The following is a 19,209-nucleotide window of genomic DNA, read 5'->3' as shown; positions in this document are numbered from 1 at the left end:
CACGGAGTAACTACAGAACTCGGAGATAATGTATTAAAATTAAACCAGGATAAGCAATACCAGGCAGGAGTTCATGCAAAATTGACTGATTTCAATACATAATTAACCAGACTAAGGCTCGGTGTCATGAAAGGAGAATGAGCGCAAGTTCAAGCTGAAATTTGACTGTAATATTGAAAAGTTCCACCGCACCTTGAGCTTCATCATGGAGTCCTGGCATAACTTGTCCCCTCGGGCAGCAGAAACCTCGTCTATCCCAATGAGCTTGGCCTTGTACCGCACGCCGTCGCCTTTGAACCTCCTGATCAGAGTGGCTTCGCTGCGATCCTGACCTGCAGAGACAGCATGGACACCAGGACAATTACAGCAGGGCACAGGGAAACCAGCAAGGAACACCAGCAAGGGGTAAATCAGACCCAGCTCCCAACATTTCGGTGGGATTAGAGGGAAATGCCTCAGCACCGCCAAGGGATGCGCAGCGGAAGCGGCGCCGCGCAAAATCTGCGGCGCACAAATGGGGTTTGCAGAGGTGAGAGATAAACCTGAATCGCGGCTCGTGAAGCTGAAAACTTGTGCTCTGTACGAGTTGTTTTAATCCCCACACACAGGAGAATTCCACGTTCTGCAGGCAAAACTCCAACAGAACCATGCTACTATTTCCTTACAAAATCATTCATCTCAGCAATATTTACACTATTAACATTTGAAAGCTGGAAAACCAAATTTAAAAATTGTATTTTTTGTCTATAGAATACTGATGCTTTAAAACTCCTGGTTCTACTCTTTTTGCACATAAACATACACAGAAACAACCTAACTGGCAAAGGAGGCTCACCTTGAAAAGCTTAAATTTATTAATAAAAGTACTCTGGTTTTAGTTCTTTTTTTTTTTTTTCTGCTATTTTATTTTCATTACAATTGTCGTAGTAGTAGCAGTAGTAGCATTTAAACTATTAAACGATTTTTTTCTCAACCCACAAGTTCTCTCACTTTTACCCTCCCAGTTCTCCTCCCCTCATCCTGCTGGGAGGGGAGTGGGTGCCTGTGAGTGCTTTGTTGTCAGCTGAGGTTAAACCACGACACCAATGTACCTAAATTACCTGAACCACATGTCTGTGACACCACAACAACCCACAAAAAAGACATCTTTGCCAGGAAAACCTTGCCCCCCTTCCCTGAGTATCTGCAGAACTGTTTTTACTGTGTCCCAGCTGAAGGAAATATGTTAGTTAGGGAATCAGTCTTCCTAAAATTGATTAAACATATATTTTGCAGCTGCCTGTGGAATTTCTTGGTAGGATCTCAAAAAAACCCAGCAGTGAGCTGTAAATAACTGCAACCAAACAAACAACAGCCAAGGCACAAAGAAACAGGCAAAACGGTGAAATATTACACAATTTTCAGTTTCTTGGACCCAACAGATTTCTCAAAAAAAACCCCTTCCCTAAACATGGACAGACATTGCTAAAATTTACACTATTGCCACCTAAGGGCTCTGGTCACTGATTCTTCCAGCTGATGTAAGACAAAGAACCAAAAAACACAGCTTGATATAAAAGAATCACAGGTCAGAATCTAGTCTTAGTCTACATTTGAGAATTTTGGCTCAAACCTTCTCCAGAGCTCATTCCTATTGGAAAAGTCAGATTTAAGCACTAAAAAATAATAGAATTAATATAATAAATTTTATTAGTATATTAAGATTAATATAATGTGATACTGCTGTTTATTAATAAGAAGTACAGAAGCTTTGGGGAAAAAATGCTATTTTGTTTTGCATTTCTATTAAGAGCACCTTCATTAGCAGTCAGCACTTAGGCCAGCTTTGCTAATTTACACACTTATCAAGTTGATCAACAAGTTAGGTCTAAACTATGGAATTAAGTCTTTATAATACCATTATGAGAATATATGACCAGCAAAGAGCACTTTTAAATGAAGATATTCACTTGGTTCCCTTCCCCTCAGAGTAAAGCACCGTGAACTAATGATGGATTAAATGCACATTAAGAAAACAGAGCTATTTTAAGCATTTTGAGACCTTCAAGTATGTTTGAGCCCACAAATACTACTTCTTTCAATGAAAAACATCAGCTCAGAGCAATGTTTTAATGCCTCATTTGTAGCTCTTTAAAAATAAGACAGCTCCTAAATGCTGCTGTGATAGTTCAGCACCCACCCAAGTGTTTCCCTTGATTTCTTCACACTCCTCAAAATAACTGAGCAGGGCTGAAACTTCATGCTCTTACACTGTCTTGTATTTTAAAAAAAAGAAAAAGAAAAAAAGAAAAGGCAAATGAGACACAAGCAATGAATCAGAAACTCTCAGCAGTGCTAATATCATTCCCCAGGGAAACGTCAAGGCAGATGTTGGCACCATCAGCTGGAAACAATGAAAAACCATTTCCCACTTTCAGCATCCAGAGGGGGGCAGGAGGGAAAACATCTGGAGACACAACAAAGTACAACAATAACAGTGGACTTTTCCATATGTCTTTTATACTTGTGAAGACATCCTGTTGATTTGCAATAAATACGATCCAATTCCAACAGCTTCCTTAGCCGAAATTTCCAACTTCACACCTTCATTGGAGCCAAAGGCAGCTGTGAGCTGCCAGCAGCAGCATGTCAAGTGTTCAAGAGTCTTTTCTGGGTCCAAGTCGTGACTGTGACCCTGCATTCATCTGTTATTTTAGCATTTATACTTATTTCAACCTCTGCTGTGTTTCACTGCACTAAATCCCTGCCATCAACAGCCCACTCAAACACAACTCATGGCCGTGCCTGCTTTAGCACAGTCCCATGTCAATTGTGACCCAGATTAAGCAGGATGAAGTGCTTTTGGGATAAATGACTGGGAAAAACCATCAGCCTGGAAATGATGTAGATATTTGAAGCTGTGGTGGAAGCTGCAAACCGCTGGAGACTGGGAATTGATCGGTGAAAGCGCAGAGCGTATGTCCCGTGCCCTGCATTGTGCATCAGCCATCTCCAGCACTCCTCAGCACACATCCACATCTCCTCTGACCTGTGTTCACCCACATCCCCAAATTTTGGTGCTGAGAGCTCCCTACCTGCTTGGGAAATTACAGCGGGATGCTGTCGGTGCGGCTGATTTTACAGCTCCCGTCAGGTGTGTGAGATATGTGGGACAGTGATATTTCATTTAACCCTGAACACTGTGGAAAGTAGATAGTCCAGAATGTCATAAACATCTCATCACTGAAACAAAAAAGGGTGGGTTTTTTAATGACAGCTCTCCAACAAGGCTCTTTCTGAATTTGAAACTGCATAAATAAGAGATGCCTGAACTACAAGGCTGTAATTCTTCCTTGGTTTCAGAGGAGGGTGAGTGATAACATTAAACCACTACACCAGAGAGCTGTGCCCGTGCCAGGAACACACCCAGAGAAGTGAATCTTTCCTTCCATGTAACAAGCAGAGTCAACTTTGCTCCTTTGCAGCTTCTGCTTTTACCAGTGGAGCTCTGCCACCAAGCCTGGCTCTCCAGCCATCCCTGGAGCCATTCCAAACAGGAAAATTGTTCTGGATATAGGGATGCCCTTACTGCCAGAACTGAGTTTTATTTCAATACTGTGAAGCCACATCTTGGGGTTAGGTAACATCTCAGTGGTTCAAGGGGGGGCACTCACCTGTGAAGGTTTTATGGAACACTGAGGCTTGAGATCAGAAATCATTATTAGGATATAATCTGCAGCTAAATTAGAAGTCCATGTTTAATGACAACCACTCCTCTCTCCACAACACATTTCCTGAAATCTTGTTTTAGCAATTAATGATTAGAGAACAGCACAGATGCCAAACCATTCTGGGTGAGCAGCTGATGTCCACTGTAGCTGTTCACCTGCCCCCTGCACACGGAGGAATCTCCCCAGAGTTCTTCTTCAAAGGACCAGCACCTTTACACCATTCTGAAATGATCCTAAATTTAATGTCTGAATCACAACTATTCCAGATCAATGGGTGCTTTCCAATGGTTTGCTCTAAAATGCTTCCATAGTGTGTTTTTCATAAGCAGAAGGATTTTCATAAGAAATAACCCAGGCATTTGTTCCCACCTCAACACAAGCAGTTTACAATCTCGAATGGAACAAGATTATCAAAAACAAAATCTTTTTGATTCTCATGCCACAAACAGAGAAAAAATGCAGAAGTTAAAAACCCACTAAGAAATCAGTTTAAAAAGGTGATCGCTTTTAATCAGAAAATGTGCTGATCTTGATCCAGGGAAAGTTTTGTTTGTAGTGTATAGATTTATAATCCTCAGAGGCCTTTAAAATGTAAATGTAAGAGTTACTATTTTATTTTTATCTACTTTTGTCGATGTCACCACACGCCCTAGAGCCACAAGTGTTCCAGCTGGACCCCTGCTCCTTTGTGAGAAGGAAAACACGACCTTTGCTGCAAAGCCCTGACATTGCACTTGGACTTTCACAGTCTTTTAAGAGCTCAATAAATCCCCAGAGCTGGGTGATGCAATGTGCTCCCAGGCTCCCATCTGAAGTGGAGAGAAGCTGAGCAGCATGACCAGCATTAAAGTACTTTATCCATCTCTCTAAAGCTACTGTAGAAGTCATAAACAAGGTTTGTAATGCCGTCAATCATTTTTATTCCAGGCACTATACTTTAATTAAACTGAGATTCCCCCAAGCAAGCTGGAGACAGCCCCAAACCCAAACCCCAAATGCCTCAAGTCCAGTCAGTCCCAAGGGGTGCCTGGCAAAGCAGTCCAAGAGGGAGAGGAGCTGTTGTGGAAGATGCAGGATCCAGGAGCAGCCCCAGCTGAATTCCAGAGGTTCTGTACCCAGCAGCAGGCACTGAGCTCCTTGGGAAGCTGCACCCAAGGCAGCACCATCCCTGCCTTTGGCACTGAGAGAGAGATGTGTTTGTGTCAGGTTATCTGGCTCTGACACTGCTCTGAATGCTGCAGCTCACCCCAGGTTGTGTATTTTAGTGTTTCCTCGTTTATCCTCACTCCTGGTACAAGGCAAGGATTACACTTGATTTCAGCTCCCAGCCCCACAGAACACAAGCTAACACTGTATTAATATGCTAAAGTTTGGAGCAAACGCTGCTCATCCTCCCAGGGGATCTGTAAGTGAGTGTATTTCATAAATAGAAAAATAAAATAAAGCAAAGCCCCACTGCTGCTCGTTCTGTCCTGCTCACAACACTCAGCATTCCTCGTAGCATCCGCTAATCTAAACCAATAACTCTGGAAATGGCTATATCCTTTATTTAAATGTGTGAAGCCCTCAGGGCATAATCTGAATTTCTTGATTTTACGACTGTAAAATATATAATGATATTATCAGCAAAGTCAATAACATGCTCCTGGCAATCAATCCGCTGAAGAACGACGCAGCACTGTCTTTTTTTTCCTCTTCTTTTCTAACTAATAAACTGTCAAACTTGTATCCATTCAAATTATGCACACATTCAAATTATAAACCTGAAATAACACCTCCTTCTGTATCACAGGGCTGAAAAACAATCCCATACACATTTATAAACAGCCTACATCTTCCTGGGGCAATTAGCATTTTTATGGGTTTTTATGGCATCAACGCAGCGGAAAATACAAAACACTGTGGTGCAGAATGACCTCTAAGATGCCACACAGACTGAAGACTCCTAAATTAATTGCTAAGTGAAAGGTATTTCCCATTAGCTGTGCATATACAGGCACCTAAACACACATATATACATGCATAATCTTATCTATTTGCACATATACACATACATGATGCACAGGTTCATTTGGTGTCAATCATCCCAAGAAAACTCACAGCAATTTTAATCAACTACAGATTTCCCTAGGAAACAAAAAACCCAAGTACATAAGCAGGTGTAAAAGAGAAAATACTCATATGCAATTAAATGTACATTTCAGTACAGCAGGAGCTAAAAGGAATCATGAAGATAATTCTGATTGCTCCCCTTGATGGAACATTTTCCTCAGCGCCTTCACAGAAAGACCAACAGGGAGGGCTCAAAATGATCCATCACACAAAGGGATGGTTTGTGTATGGGATATCACAAACCCAGCAATTCTTTCCTCATAACCATAACAAAGTTCAGTGCAGAAGGCTTATTTAGGGTTATAAAACTGAGAACTTCCCCCCAAGTTCTCAGATTGTCCTGGCATCTGTTAATCTCATTTTCAAAATTTTCTCCTAGAACTAGGAAACTTAGAGTAGCTGGGTCATTTGTCACTGTCTTTAGGAGCACGACTGCCCAACCCTCTGGTGGGAGTCCGCAGACCTGCCACAGAAAATCTTTTTCCTCTTTTAACATAACATTTTAGAAGAGAAACCACATTACACCTAGCAGTCTGTGTGCTCAAAATTTAACTTCTGATCTTGTCACTAGCATTCTCTTCCTCTACCAATACTCCTCAAATGAGATTCCTGCAATTAGCCATTTTAAACTTTTTTTCTTTAAAAAGGACAGCTACTTGAGGGTTTAATTTCAAGATCAATACTTCATCTCAAGTGACCAGAGCACAGTCAGAGCACGGTTTGCTCGTGACATCAAGCACTGCTCTCTTTGAAATGAAGACATACTAGGGACTCCACACTTTATTTCTGTGATAAAGGCTAATCCCTAGCAGCTGAAAAAATCTACTGATGGAGTGAAATACAACCTGTTTATGGGGACACCACCCTAAAAAGCACTTTAAAATTGAAGCACTTCTTTCTATGGAAGTGCCTGTACAAAAGCTTGCTTGCAGCATATGAGCACAACTTGAGTGCAAACTTCTTTCATCAACTGATAGGAAATCTCCTGGAAAAGTCTGCAAGGTGTTGTTCTGGGGTGCTTTTTTTTGACAGCAACACAATTTGCCCTGAACAAAAAGATTGAGAACACTTCCACAGAAAATGATAAGGCACGTAAAGAGGGGACACAGAAATAACTCCAAAGGCTCAATGAACTTCTATTATGGTTTAATTTAAAAACATTACCTCCAATTTTAAAGCACAGATAAAGGCTCTCCAGGAAAACTCAATCATCATTCAGACTATCATCTCAGCAGTACTCCTCAGTTGTTTAGTGCTGCTGTTCACAAAACCTCTAACTGAGAGATTTTATGGCTTCTGGCATTATTAGCCTGAGAATTACTGTACTTGAAGGCACCTACACAGCCCCACTCCTAGAACCAAGTCTCCTCTGAAAGGAAATAAGATGTTCCCATATTGTTTGCTGTCCTTGATCAGTTTTATAAGCAGAGATGTTGTTCATCAGGTGACAGCAGTTACCAAGTTTTTATCTTAACTCTTAATGCAAGATGAACACGATGTATGTTTTACCGTCTCCAAAGCAAAATTATTTCTTTATACTACAGTGAAGTCCATGTGAATATGTCAAGGGGAGGCTTCTGCTCTTTACAGAGGAGCCTCAGTATAAAATAATGTTTGATTAAAACTTGGGACAAATCTCAGTGATGGAGAGTCTGGGCTGAGCAGCCGGGAGAAGGCAGTGATTGAGCACCCGGGCTCCACGGGCAGATGACAAAGCACTCATTTTCCTTTTAGCCAGAAGGCTCACTGATCAATTTTATTTTCTTAGATGGTTTCTCAGATGACAGAATATGGGCACATCTTCAGACACAGAAATGACCAAAAGCTGAATGTAATTAAACTTCCTTTCAGCCTCTGTACCATGCAAGTCTTCATAAATCTTTGAAAGTCATTTTGTAAAGGAGCCTTTTGAAGGCTGTGTGCAGAAGCAGCTGAAATTCCAAATTCTACATTGATTTAAAGTGAAATGAGACCCTGCAATAAAACTTCATTTTGGGCTACTAACCTTGTTCAGCAAGCCCCAGGGGATGACCAGATGTGAAACTAGGGAAACTTGGCAGTCCATTTTCTGCTGTTAGAGAATTAAAATGATGTTTTCTGGACAACCAGAGGGGAAGAGCAAAGTCAGGTATTTGTGGACTCTCCTCTTTGAAGACAGGAGATAGTTCAGTAATCTCTGTTCACCTAATGTTACAAAGCTTGGGTAAATGTTTAAATCAAACAGACCTCAAAATGTCAAGTACATAAAGCCCTTGGGAAAACAGGGCCATCAGCTGTTTCATTCCTTACCTGCTTGCCTGGGTGTCAGTATGAAATCAGTTGTTTCTGAGCTAAAAACAGCTAAGAAAAGGCAACTGATGTTACAGTGATCCTTAATTTGCATTAATATGTGAAGTGCATTTGTCATAAAAGCCCAAGCACTCTGAAAACCAAAGGACCTGTTACAGCTGTACTCACATGCCTGAGCAAAACAGTCCCAGTGGGGCACTCAGCTGATACCATCTGCTGCCAAAAATCTCTGCAAATGACTTCCAAAGCAGCAAGGAGAGCCCAGTCCAAAGGGGCTGCTAAATAACCCCAGAATGTGCCATTTCCCAACCAAATCTGAACTTATTGGGGCAGGGGAAAGTCAGACAGAACTGCCTTTTGTTCCAAGCTTCACCACAGCATGGAGAAACACCTTAAAGCAGATGAAAAATCAACCAACACAAGGAATACTGGTCATTTACAGATAAGCATCTAATGAAATATTTTGGTATGTGAACATGCAACAAGATCTGCAGAATTGCTGGATCTCCCTGATTCCTCTTTAATCCTACAAGAACTATGAGAGCTCAGAACTCATGAAAAAAAAAATAATCAAGCTGCTTTTATGTGTCTCCCTACATCTGGCTTTAAGTATGCAGTTTTCAGGAACAATTTTAATTAGACTTTCACTAATCCAGGACACAGACACACAGAGGTTTACACACAGCACTCCAAAGTCGAGACACACAGATTCACAATTTACAATTCAAAGCCTACAAAATATTTTCTGTTGATGAGCCTACCAAAGAGTTTAGTTTTTGTTATGTATAAAGAAAGAGTAAGGGTGGAGAATCAGTTCACTTCATACAAATACCAGATTGCTGTGCTGCCCTAAGATAAATGGTAATTCCCCAGGACTATAAAAACAGCAAGTTAAGAAAAGGTTATGCTCTGCTGATTAACATTCCCAAATTTCTCACATGTCCAATAAGAGAAAGAAATCTTTCCACTCAAGATAACTAATTACAGCCACTAAAGTCCCCAAAGACAAGAGCAATAGCCTGTAACAGCTCAAGCAGGAGGACAAAGCCATTCATTGATTTACACTTCACCCACTCCTGTCACCACTGTGAGCAGGCACAGAAATGGGGCTTTGCACCACACTGAATGGTGCCAGGGCCACCTCTGCCCTCCCAGCCATCCCTTCTGTCAGTGCAGAACCTCATTCTGCTGAAGGTTGATGTCAGAATGTGCATCACACCAGGCTGGGCACATCTGCAATCTGCACAGTCTGGGGGCTGTGCTTGTGCTCCTTCACTGATTTCCTTCCCCAGTGCAAATAAAGTCTCACCTGGACAGCAGAACTTGGTTTTCTGGCAGAGAAGTGAAGGTCACTCTTGAAGCATTAAAGCTCTCCAGCCCCACTTCCCACATCAAATAAACTCCAGAACCACTTCAGACCCCACTGACCAAAGCAGAAAATGTCAATGCACTGCAGAACAACCCTCATCTTTCTTCCTATGGAATTAGTGGCCTGACAATTACATCTGGGTTATTAGTAGTTCTGATAATATTGGTGTAAAACACACCTCTGGAATGTGCAGACCTCTAAGTTTCTGCCTTAAAAAGCTGCTCCAAGGTCATGGCATTAAAGGCAGCAGAAGTGAACTACACATCCACCTTACAACACCTGCTCTCGTGCAGAAAAAGAGAAGAATGAAAGAGTCATGCTAATAAAAAACTCACAGTGAATAGGTGTTTGGAAATTATCCTAAGATGACATTAACTCAATAAGAAAAGCAGCTGCTATTTATTTTCTGTAGTCAAATGGAAATACCAGTATTCACCACATGGCAGTCAACAAAAAAAAAAACAAAACCCAAGCCACTCTTTCCCTGCTGAAATTGTTCACATTTTGTTATTCAATGTTTCAGGAAGAAAATTATTTTCATTTTGGCTTCCCACTGCCTCTGCAACATCAGAGAATGTCTCTCCCTGCTGGAAAAACAATAGGAGGCAAAGAGGAAAGCAGCTTTTTTCCTGAGACTTTGGGCTAAAAAACGCCATCAATTTCAAAATTACAACAGTGGCAAAGTGCTTCTTTCAATCTGGTCCTTTCATTTTTGCCTCCTGCTGCCGTTCCTATTGTCAAAGTGGCAGCAGGAGGCAGGAATGAAAAGACTACTGCTGGCACTCACCCTTGGGCAAACTGCTGACAAGAAGGAAAACACCCCTGTGCCAGAGAGAATTCCAGAGGTAAGAAATTGGGGTTTGCACATCTCTGGTGTGTGCAAAGCCGTGGAGGATCAGCACACCAGGAGAACTCCTGTACTCCTGGAACTGATCAGGCATCAAGGAGCCAAAGTGTTGGGGCAGGAGCTCTGGAAACGGAGAGTGAATGGTTGGGAAAGTAATGAAATTCAACAAACACAAAGCAGCAAACCCCACCAGCTAACTCTGCAGCAAGTAAGAGGAAAGGAAACCTTCCCCAGCTATTTTTCAGCTATTGAGTCGATGGTTTGAGTGGTACAGGCACAAGAACCCAAGTTTGAATCCGAAAAGCCTACTGGTGTGTGAGAAGGAGCAGGACAAAACACCAAAATTTTTACAAATTTTAACTCATTTGCAGCACCACCTGCAGAGCAGCCCAGTGTTTCAGAGCTGTTCACTTACAGAAATCACTAATCCCTCCTCCAAACACTGCAAGCCAGACAGAAGCTCCTAAAGCAGTGACTGTGACTAACCCACGTAATCATTTCTGTCTCCTGCCCTTTGGGGAAGCTTCCAAAGAATCCAAATTCAGTGCAAATCAGTGTTTTGCAAACCTGAGTCTCTTTTAAAAGGAAACTTTCATTCCCATCCCCAGCTGGGCAGCTCCTGAAGGTGTCTCTGCTGCAGCCCACAGTGCTGTGTCTGGCAGCTGGGCACTGCAAGGATGACTGCACTGCATCCTTTCTGGGAGAAACATGGGTGCTAAAGGGACAGTTTAACCTAATTCTAGGAAGTTTTAAGCAGCTGGAGCAAATCCAGATAGAGGGTAGGAGCTGTGTCTCAGCCTGGCCCTGCTTCAGGCTTGGGAGAGAACAGATTTGACAATATTATACACGTGGTTTTACTACCTTTGTGCTAACAAGGGTTCATTACAAGAGAGCAAAACATTCCCCTGAAGACCTTGATGAAAAAAGACTGAACAAAGCCAATTTCAACTGCAGAGATTCTTTGAAAACAGAGAAAACAACTGGGAAGAGAATAAAGGGGCTACTAAAATGGAATATGCTATTTTTCATTGCATGGATTAAATAAAAGGAGGGTTATCTTTGCTGAAACTGAGCCATGAAAAAGGTACTTTTCCCCCACTAAAAATAAAAAGCATGATACTTTACAAATAAAATCACTATTATTACTTGTGCTGGAACTGAAAAACAAAAATTTATGAAGCTTGAAAACTGTTCTGTGCAATAAGCACCTAACATGTTTCATCACCTGTGTTTGTTAAAATAATAAAGGAAGATTATTTTCTTAAGAATCCATATAAACCTAAACTGAGAAGACTCTTTTCCCAAGGTCAGAGTTCTCTGTTGACTTAACCTGTAGAAAATCCTTGTCATATTAACCGAAAGGACACGCAGATAAAATCAGCCTGCTGAAATCAACACTGGCACAAGGAGCAGCTGCAGGGGGAAAAGTAGATTCTATTTACACCATCAAAATATTGCCAGATTTTTAAAACATTATTATTCCTCTTGCAGTTGTGCTTATCTTCTGAAAAGACCTGTCTATTTGGTGTAATACTCTCATTATTTGGCTGCTGATACCATCAAGCTTTGCTGGCTATTTCTACCTCTAACAGGTTTTTTGAGACCATGCTGAAAACACTGATTAAATGATGCAGGAATCCTCCTCTGGACTGCACCCCAATGCCTCCTCAATAACTTGCCTATAACTTATTCATTTACAAACAAAATTGACTGTGTCTAATCTCCGTGCAAAAAACCCAACAATCTAATAATTTAATGTCTGTATGCAGCTTAGAATATTATAAGATGGGGCATTGCTATGCCAGGTTAGTCTGCTATTAGCTGGGGGATTCTCAAGCATCTGTCATGCAAAGTAGGTCAATTTCTAGCCATATAATTCTGATTATGTCAAAATATTTATTCATGAGTTTTCTAATTCGACGTACTTCAAATAAGTCGTATTTATGTGAAGAAAAAAAAACCCCACATCTAAATTATGGTTGTTAACAACTGGGTTATCTCAGCTTCAAACATTCTGCTAATCCAGAGACGTGGAGAATGTTTTTTTCCTTGCAATGTGCTGTGTAGTAACAGAATTGTTTTCATTTCCTATTTGCTGTTATTTTTAGTCTGGTTTCTCAAGGCAAGGAGAGGAACACAGCCAGACACTCCTGGGTGTAAATGTGGGAATGTGCAGAGCAATGGAAACCCCCATCCTCCCTTCTAGTGCCTGCTCTTCCCTGGATTAACAAGTGACCCTTCAGGGCAATTTCAGTCAAGTCTCATCTATATTATGAACTTTTCACTCTACCAGGCAGGGGAAAGCAGCTGGTTCAAAGAGAACCATCCCATGGATGGATGTGCTGAGAAGAGGCCACACTTGGGCTGAGAGCTTCCCTTAGAGCTTAGATCAACATGAAAACCAAAGAAGCCAGGTTCCCTGGTCCCTCAGTGCACAAGAGTCTTTCCATCAAAACTGAGATTACCAGAAGGAAGGGGGGGTGGATTTACCATGGATGTCATTATCCACATGCTCCACAAGATCTAACCCCTCCCAGGGAGAGATCAGCAATGACCCCAAGCTGCAGGCAATGCTCCTGCAGTACCAGGGAGATGGAAAAACTCATGGATTCGTGGAATCTGCCCTCTTCCACTACCCCAGGCTGCTCCAAGCCCTGTCCAACCTGGCCCTGAATATTTCTAGGGATGGGACAGCCACAGCTTCTCTGGGAATCACCTCATTACCCAGCCAAGGCCACCTCTGACCAGTTGGTCACCTAAATTCAAGGGCAAATAACAACTCCAAGATCTCAAATTTCCTTCATTACACTGATCTTGCTGCAGCATTCAGATCACCTGTAGATTTCTCTTGCTTTTACCAGTCCTTGCTTTTATCACCACCCACATGTCAGATTCCGTATTTTACCCACCATATCCCTATTAAATACTCTAAAAACTTACAGCTTGGAAGAAGTAAAATGTTTTCTCTTTCCTCCCCGTCTAAATGCTGCCTAAGCCTACACTTCATCTTCGAATATACTGCCAGGAGGTACAACTGAAATTGTACAGTACCATCATTCCTGAGGCAAAAACAATGAGCCTAATCCTTGTTTTTACTGTGTTTTCTTTCATGCCATTCCAGCACCACACTGGAAAGTGAAAATGAAGAGACAGCACAAAGCAATTCCTACAGTGAGATGCAAAAGGCACAAGGCCATGGGCCAGGCTCTCCTCCTCAGACACCTGCAGCAGCTTAAGTGTGTCTGTCTCTAAGATTCTTTACTTCCAGGACACAATGGAAGGAATGGCTTGGCATTTCATCAGTTTGGAAGTTTTCCCTGAAAAACAGAGAGGGTTTAAACCCTTTGGTGGTCACCTCTGTGCACGACCAAACCATCAGGTTGCCTTGATACACCCGAGCTAGAAAAAATCACCTGAAAAAATGATGAGAGGATGACATTCACCAACCATGCAGCTCCTTTTATCAACTTTTAAATGAAAATCTCTATTTCTGGGGACTGTTTTAAGAAGCTATAAACCATTCATGAGCCCTCAGTCCTCTGACACCTGCAGGAGCTGCACAAAATCACTGCACAAAATCACTGCAGCCATCCCTCCCATGCATGCACAGAGCTAAGTTCTGTCAGTGACCTTTTTAATCAAAAGGAAGAAAAGGGGGGCCATTAACACTTTTAAATGCTTTCAATTTCCAGTGTTCTAATATTAATTTTCTAAACATTCTTCCACCAGGGTAATTAAACCATGATCTGTGTTTCCCTTGTGTGGCTGCTTCTCATGCAGGGATTTAAATGCTATGTTTTGTTTCATCTGTAATTGTTTTCCCTTAGACCTTTGTGGTGGAGTCCATGGGCATTCAGTGTAATCTGATTGTTGATTACATCCATGGCATTTATTTCAAGGCCTGTTGGGCTGGTTTGAAAGAACCACAATGGTGGCTAACAAGTCTAAATTCAGAACCTCCATTTAAGAAAAATTCTTTCAAGGTTTAAATGTCAATTCTTTCTTCATTCACCCTCCTACATGATGCCCCCCACAAGAACTCTATTTGATAATAAAAGCATCAACACTGAGCCTGAAGTGGCCAATCAAAATATAAATTTAGGTGTTGAAATATATTTCTGCTGTGTAGATTTTATTTACTGGTATGTCAAGAACCCTTCACATTTTAGAAAAATTAACAATGTACGACAAGGCAGGTTACAGCAGATGTTGTAAGATGCAGAAGACTTCATCTTTGGGATCATATTCTGGCAAGCAGAAGTTTAAAAATCATGCAGAACTTGGAACTCTGACACTGCCTTTGGTGGAGTGTGCTGCCCATCCTTCACTTGCACAAATTTCAAGCTCCTTGCCTACAACCTGGATACTTTCCTTAGGAAAACATGTGGGTTTGATTCCAACTCTGGGGCCCTCAACACAAGGACTTGGAGCCAGTCCAGAGGAGGTCACAGGATGCTCTGAGGGCTGGAGGATGCACAAAAGGAGCTGTTTCAGCTCAGCTCACAGCAAAACCCACACGTGCAGGACTGGCCTTGGTCAGGACTGACTAAACATCAATAAATGAATCATGCCACTGCTCAGCAAAGGAGTTAATAACAGCAGACAAGACAGGGTTCATTCCACCAGCCATGCATGTCTCTGATTGCCACAAACAAAGAAATAGGATTGTATGACAATTTGGAGGGCTTGGTAAACTTCAGCAGCGCCTTGTAATGAAGCCTTGGCAAAGAAGTAAGCGATACACAAAGATTTTTCACACTGAAGCGGTGTAAACACGGTTTCCACTTTTAGAAATGTATCCTAGCAACTCATAGGAATGGTTTGAAAAGACAGCTGGACAAAACCATACTTTGGAAGAAAACCAGATGTAATTGCTAAACCAGCAAGTCTGGTGGTCCCAAGCTGGTGTTGCAGCACCAGCTCAACTGTGCTTCAAGATGTTGAGGAAAGGAACACCAGGAGAAACAGATGTTTTAAAGCTAACATCTGCAGGATCCACTAGAAAAGAGGCATCAGAACTGGTGGAAAGGATTCTGAATTTTGTATTCCTCTGTTATTGATGTAGCAAATCTCTTTGGCTTCCAGTAGCAAGGCCTGCTGGACATGGACCTCCTGTTTCACATCTGCATGACATCAGACAGAGGTGCAGGGGGCACAGCTGGATTTTATATATCAGAAGTGTACTCAATTCCATTGCAAATAAAAAGAAAATGTAGTCAGTTTTTCAGGACAAAGCTGAATGAAGGGACTTGTGTAATAATGTACAGCCCTTGATTAAATAACTACAATTCAGTAGAGACATTCTGCTGACATCACCAGCAAGGAAAAATCAGCCATGAATACAAAAAGAGCCTAAACTGTATTCCAGTTTAGCACTGAGACTACATTGCATAAGCATTATTGGCAATGGAGATAAAACATGTTTAGATACAGCAGGTCATGTTTTAAAACCCTCCAAGAAGCTGAAACACAAGAGCAGAGCATCCCACTCCTGAGAAGGACACAGAACAGCCCTCAGGACATGTCCAGTTCTGTTGTGGAGGATTATTTTGCTTTCCCACCACTGTTTACATGTGAACAGCAGCACATGGCACACAGAGAATAATTAACTATCAGGCTGTAAATTCAGATACTGTGGGTTACTACCTTAGTCATAAATCTTTGCAACTGCAGCCAAAGGTGGCTGTGAAGGGCAGCAGATCCCACAGGTGAGCCCAGACTGGATCCTGCTCTGGTGCTCAAGGACTGAGGAAGGGATTCTTGGGGGAGGAGGAAGAGTTGGGGAATTTTTAGGGGTTAAGGTTGTTTTTCAGCCCATACTCACCATACATCTCCCTGGACAGATTAGTTATCAAGGAGAAGGTGTCTTGTACTGGACATCTAATGGGTAAGATTATTTTTAACCAACATATATACACATAACTTCCTCAAAATTTACATTTAACAGTTTGCTAGAGGCTACTTTTCACAAGCAACATTAGCTAATTTTCAGTCTCACATGGCCTCCTGAATATTCAGAGAGGTTCAGTTCTTTGATTTTTCATTTCTCCAAAGGTCGAGTTTTAACAATTCAGTTATAAAGTTTGTCAATGGATAAATTACCAAACCAAGCACACACAGACTGCAACATAATGCACATTTCGATTTGTTTCAATTGATAACATTGATAAATATGATCTGTTCCTCCAGACTGCATACAAGGGGTCAAATCCAGCAATGTGGTTTTGGTTCACTGAAAGGGAATCATGTATTACTCTTTGTCCTCCATATGGATTGTTTTATGTTATCAACATTGAACTGGATCTGCTTTAGTTGCTCAGTTATTCAGTATCATCTTACCTTTCACAGCTCCACTGTTACCTTTCAGTTCTACTGCTCTGGATCTTTATTTACTCTCAGTGGAATTCCTGGCCCTCCTTCTGGCTTATGGTACTGGCTCAGGGTTACTGACTTCATCATTTTATTATCTCTTCCCCTCTTTCCCAATTCACGTATTTCTTCTGAACTCTTAACACTTTTTCACTTCTCAAGGAAAGGGGAATAAAATAAGATGAAGATTAAACTGAAATTCAAATGGAGAGCAGCCTAGCCAACACTACATTTGGATTTATTTCAGAAAAAAACCCTTAAAATCTTTTGTTCTAAATAGAGTTACTGACCTAGAAACATATATTCATTTCTGGAAATAAATCAAAATTCCTCCTATGGTAATCTAATTGCACCAGTGGAAGCTAAGTAGTCCCTCAAGTAATTTAAGTTTCCTTATTTGAGGGGGAAAAAAATTAAATAAAAAAAAATGAGACCTTTCCCATCGCTGAGAGTGTGTTTTGTAGAACAAGCCAGTTATGATTAATTTCTCTGTTTGCAGTAGCATTTTCCCTTAAAACTGTGTGAGCAGATAGTCTGATTTTTAGGGAGCACTGTATTAGCAAGTAAATAACACCAAAGTATATAAAACAGTCTAGGTTTGATTGCTTGCTTTTGTTTTACTGTCACTGTCATAAAAGTTGCCCACAAAATCTGCTGATTTCTGAAATACAGAAAGCTCAGAAATTGGAGCCTTTTTCTGCAGGCAGCAGCATTGAAAAAAAAAAGTGGAAACCTTAAGGAATTAATGATCCTGCTGAGTTTCCAACCTCGTGCAATCATGAAGCTGTTCTACGAAAGAGCAGCAGTGCCAATCATCCAAATCATCCAAATCATCCCCTTTTCCTGCAGAGCTGGAAAACCAGGAGCAACACTTGCCCAGGAAAGGGGCACAGCCCAGGGGGGCTCAGGGGGCTGTGCCTGGAGCCAGGCACTGGAAATGGCACTGGAGCAGGAACTCCTGTCTCAGAGCACCACAGAATTTATTCAGGACTGTTGTACCCCTTGCCCTCACTCAAAATGTTCTCTACAAATATCTCTTGGCCTACAGTAATTACCTGGGGATTAGGAACAGCTAATAAAACCCCCTCTTGAAAGGCTGCATGAATTTGAGATGATAACAAGGTTGTGATGTGCCTAAGGGAGCCAGGGGCATCTTTCTGATTGTAATTTAATCAACCTTGATTAAAAGAAAGAAACATTTACCTGTATCCTGTTCAATAAATTTTGATAAAAGTCTCTTCTCCAGCAGGCAGCCAATCAATCTCTCCCACCTCCCATGAACTCAGATCTCACCTACTTCTGCCCCAAGAACACCAAAGGAAGGCACATGGGGCAGTGCATGGCTAAAACCCCTGAAGAATACTCCTAAAAACCAAAACCCACAGCAGCAGTGCTCTTGAGAGACACAGCCCTGACTTCCTCATTTAACACATTCCAAATCCTAACATTTAATACATTCCAAACTGTGCTGCTGTTTGGGGTAACTGCTTCCTTAGAGTGGGGATTTTTAGCCAGCAGAGCAGTACTGATGCATCTGCAGCACATTCAGCCCTCAGCACCACTGCAGGGATGTAAAATTAGATCTGTGACTCCAAGGATTCTCCTTCTCTGACCCTGCAGCAGCAGGACCACCAAAAAGTTTCTGGCTTCCCACAGCACTTGGATAAAGTCTTCTGCAGCAGCAAACTCCCCTTGATGAAATGCTCCCCCAGAAACCATCTCTAAAGAAAGAGTAATTGAAATTAGCTTTTTCTTGGTATGCTGCAGCTGAGGAGACAACAGTAAACAGTAATTATCTGTACTCTTCCCAAAATACCGAGCCTCTGAAGTTCCAATTATTTGTTCTCATATACACCAGAGCTCACCACCAGTGTAAAAAAAAAAATCTTCCAAACAGTTCTTTCAGTCTTTGAAAGAAAAGGGTAGGCAGTGAAAAATCTAAAGATGCAAAGGATTGAATATGATGATTATTCCTTATTATTGAACATGATTAGCTTATTACTTCCGCAGAGCATCTTAATTATTGTAGGTGTTACTAATTCAGACAACCAGCGCTTGATTAGGTTAAAGTTATTTTTCCTACTTTAGTCTAATAGTTCTTCTTATTTACATCAAGAGCCCTAAGCTGCAAACACTTTAAAAGAACCCAAAATAGTAAAAAAAAACCCACCCACCTTCCAAGTGACTGAGTAGGGAAATAATGAGTCAGTGCTGTTTAATCAGAATAAATCCTAGCAGTGGACTGAATGTTCCATTCTCTTCACACAAGCTCAAACAAGACAATACCTGTAAGGTTTTAGGCCCCAAGTTCAAATAGGTCAAAAAATAAGAGCACCAAAATTAAACAGGCTCTACACACAATAAAAATTAACATATTGCAATATCACCTTCACTAAATGCAAATGGGAGATGAGATTCTGAGATGCTTACTCCAGTATTAATTTGAGTGTGAGTGCTGATGAACTGAGGTGCTAATTAACTTGTAAAGCTATCAGTATTTGGCTTTAACTGAT

The 19,209-nt window shown here is 41.4% G+C and overlaps 1 protein-coding gene across 16 annotated transcripts in view; it reads right to left on the bottom strand.

Moving 5' to 3' along the window:
- DAB1 (DAB adaptor protein 1) overlaps positions 1 to 19,209 on the bottom strand; it is a 408,913-nt gene that overhangs the window by 61,342 nt on the left and 328,362 nt on the right. For all 16 annotated transcript variants that reach the window (XM_033068085.2, XM_033068083.2, XM_033068091.2 and 13 more), the window contains one exon: positions 193 to 332. In XM_033068085.2, coding sequence (XP_032923976.1) covers positions 193 to 332 — 140 coding nt within the window. The remainder of the gene's footprint in view (positions 1 to 192; positions 333 to 19,209) is intronic.

The sequence above is a fragment of the Catharus ustulatus genome, chromosome 9 (genome assembly GCF_009819885.2).
Source record: "Catharus ustulatus isolate bCatUst1 chromosome 9, bCatUst1.pri.v2, whole genome shotgun sequence".
Taxonomy (NCBI): domain Eukaryota; kingdom Metazoa; phylum Chordata; class Aves; order Passeriformes; family Turdidae; genus Catharus; species Catharus ustulatus.
This window is presented reverse-complemented; position numbering and strand designations above follow the sequence as displayed.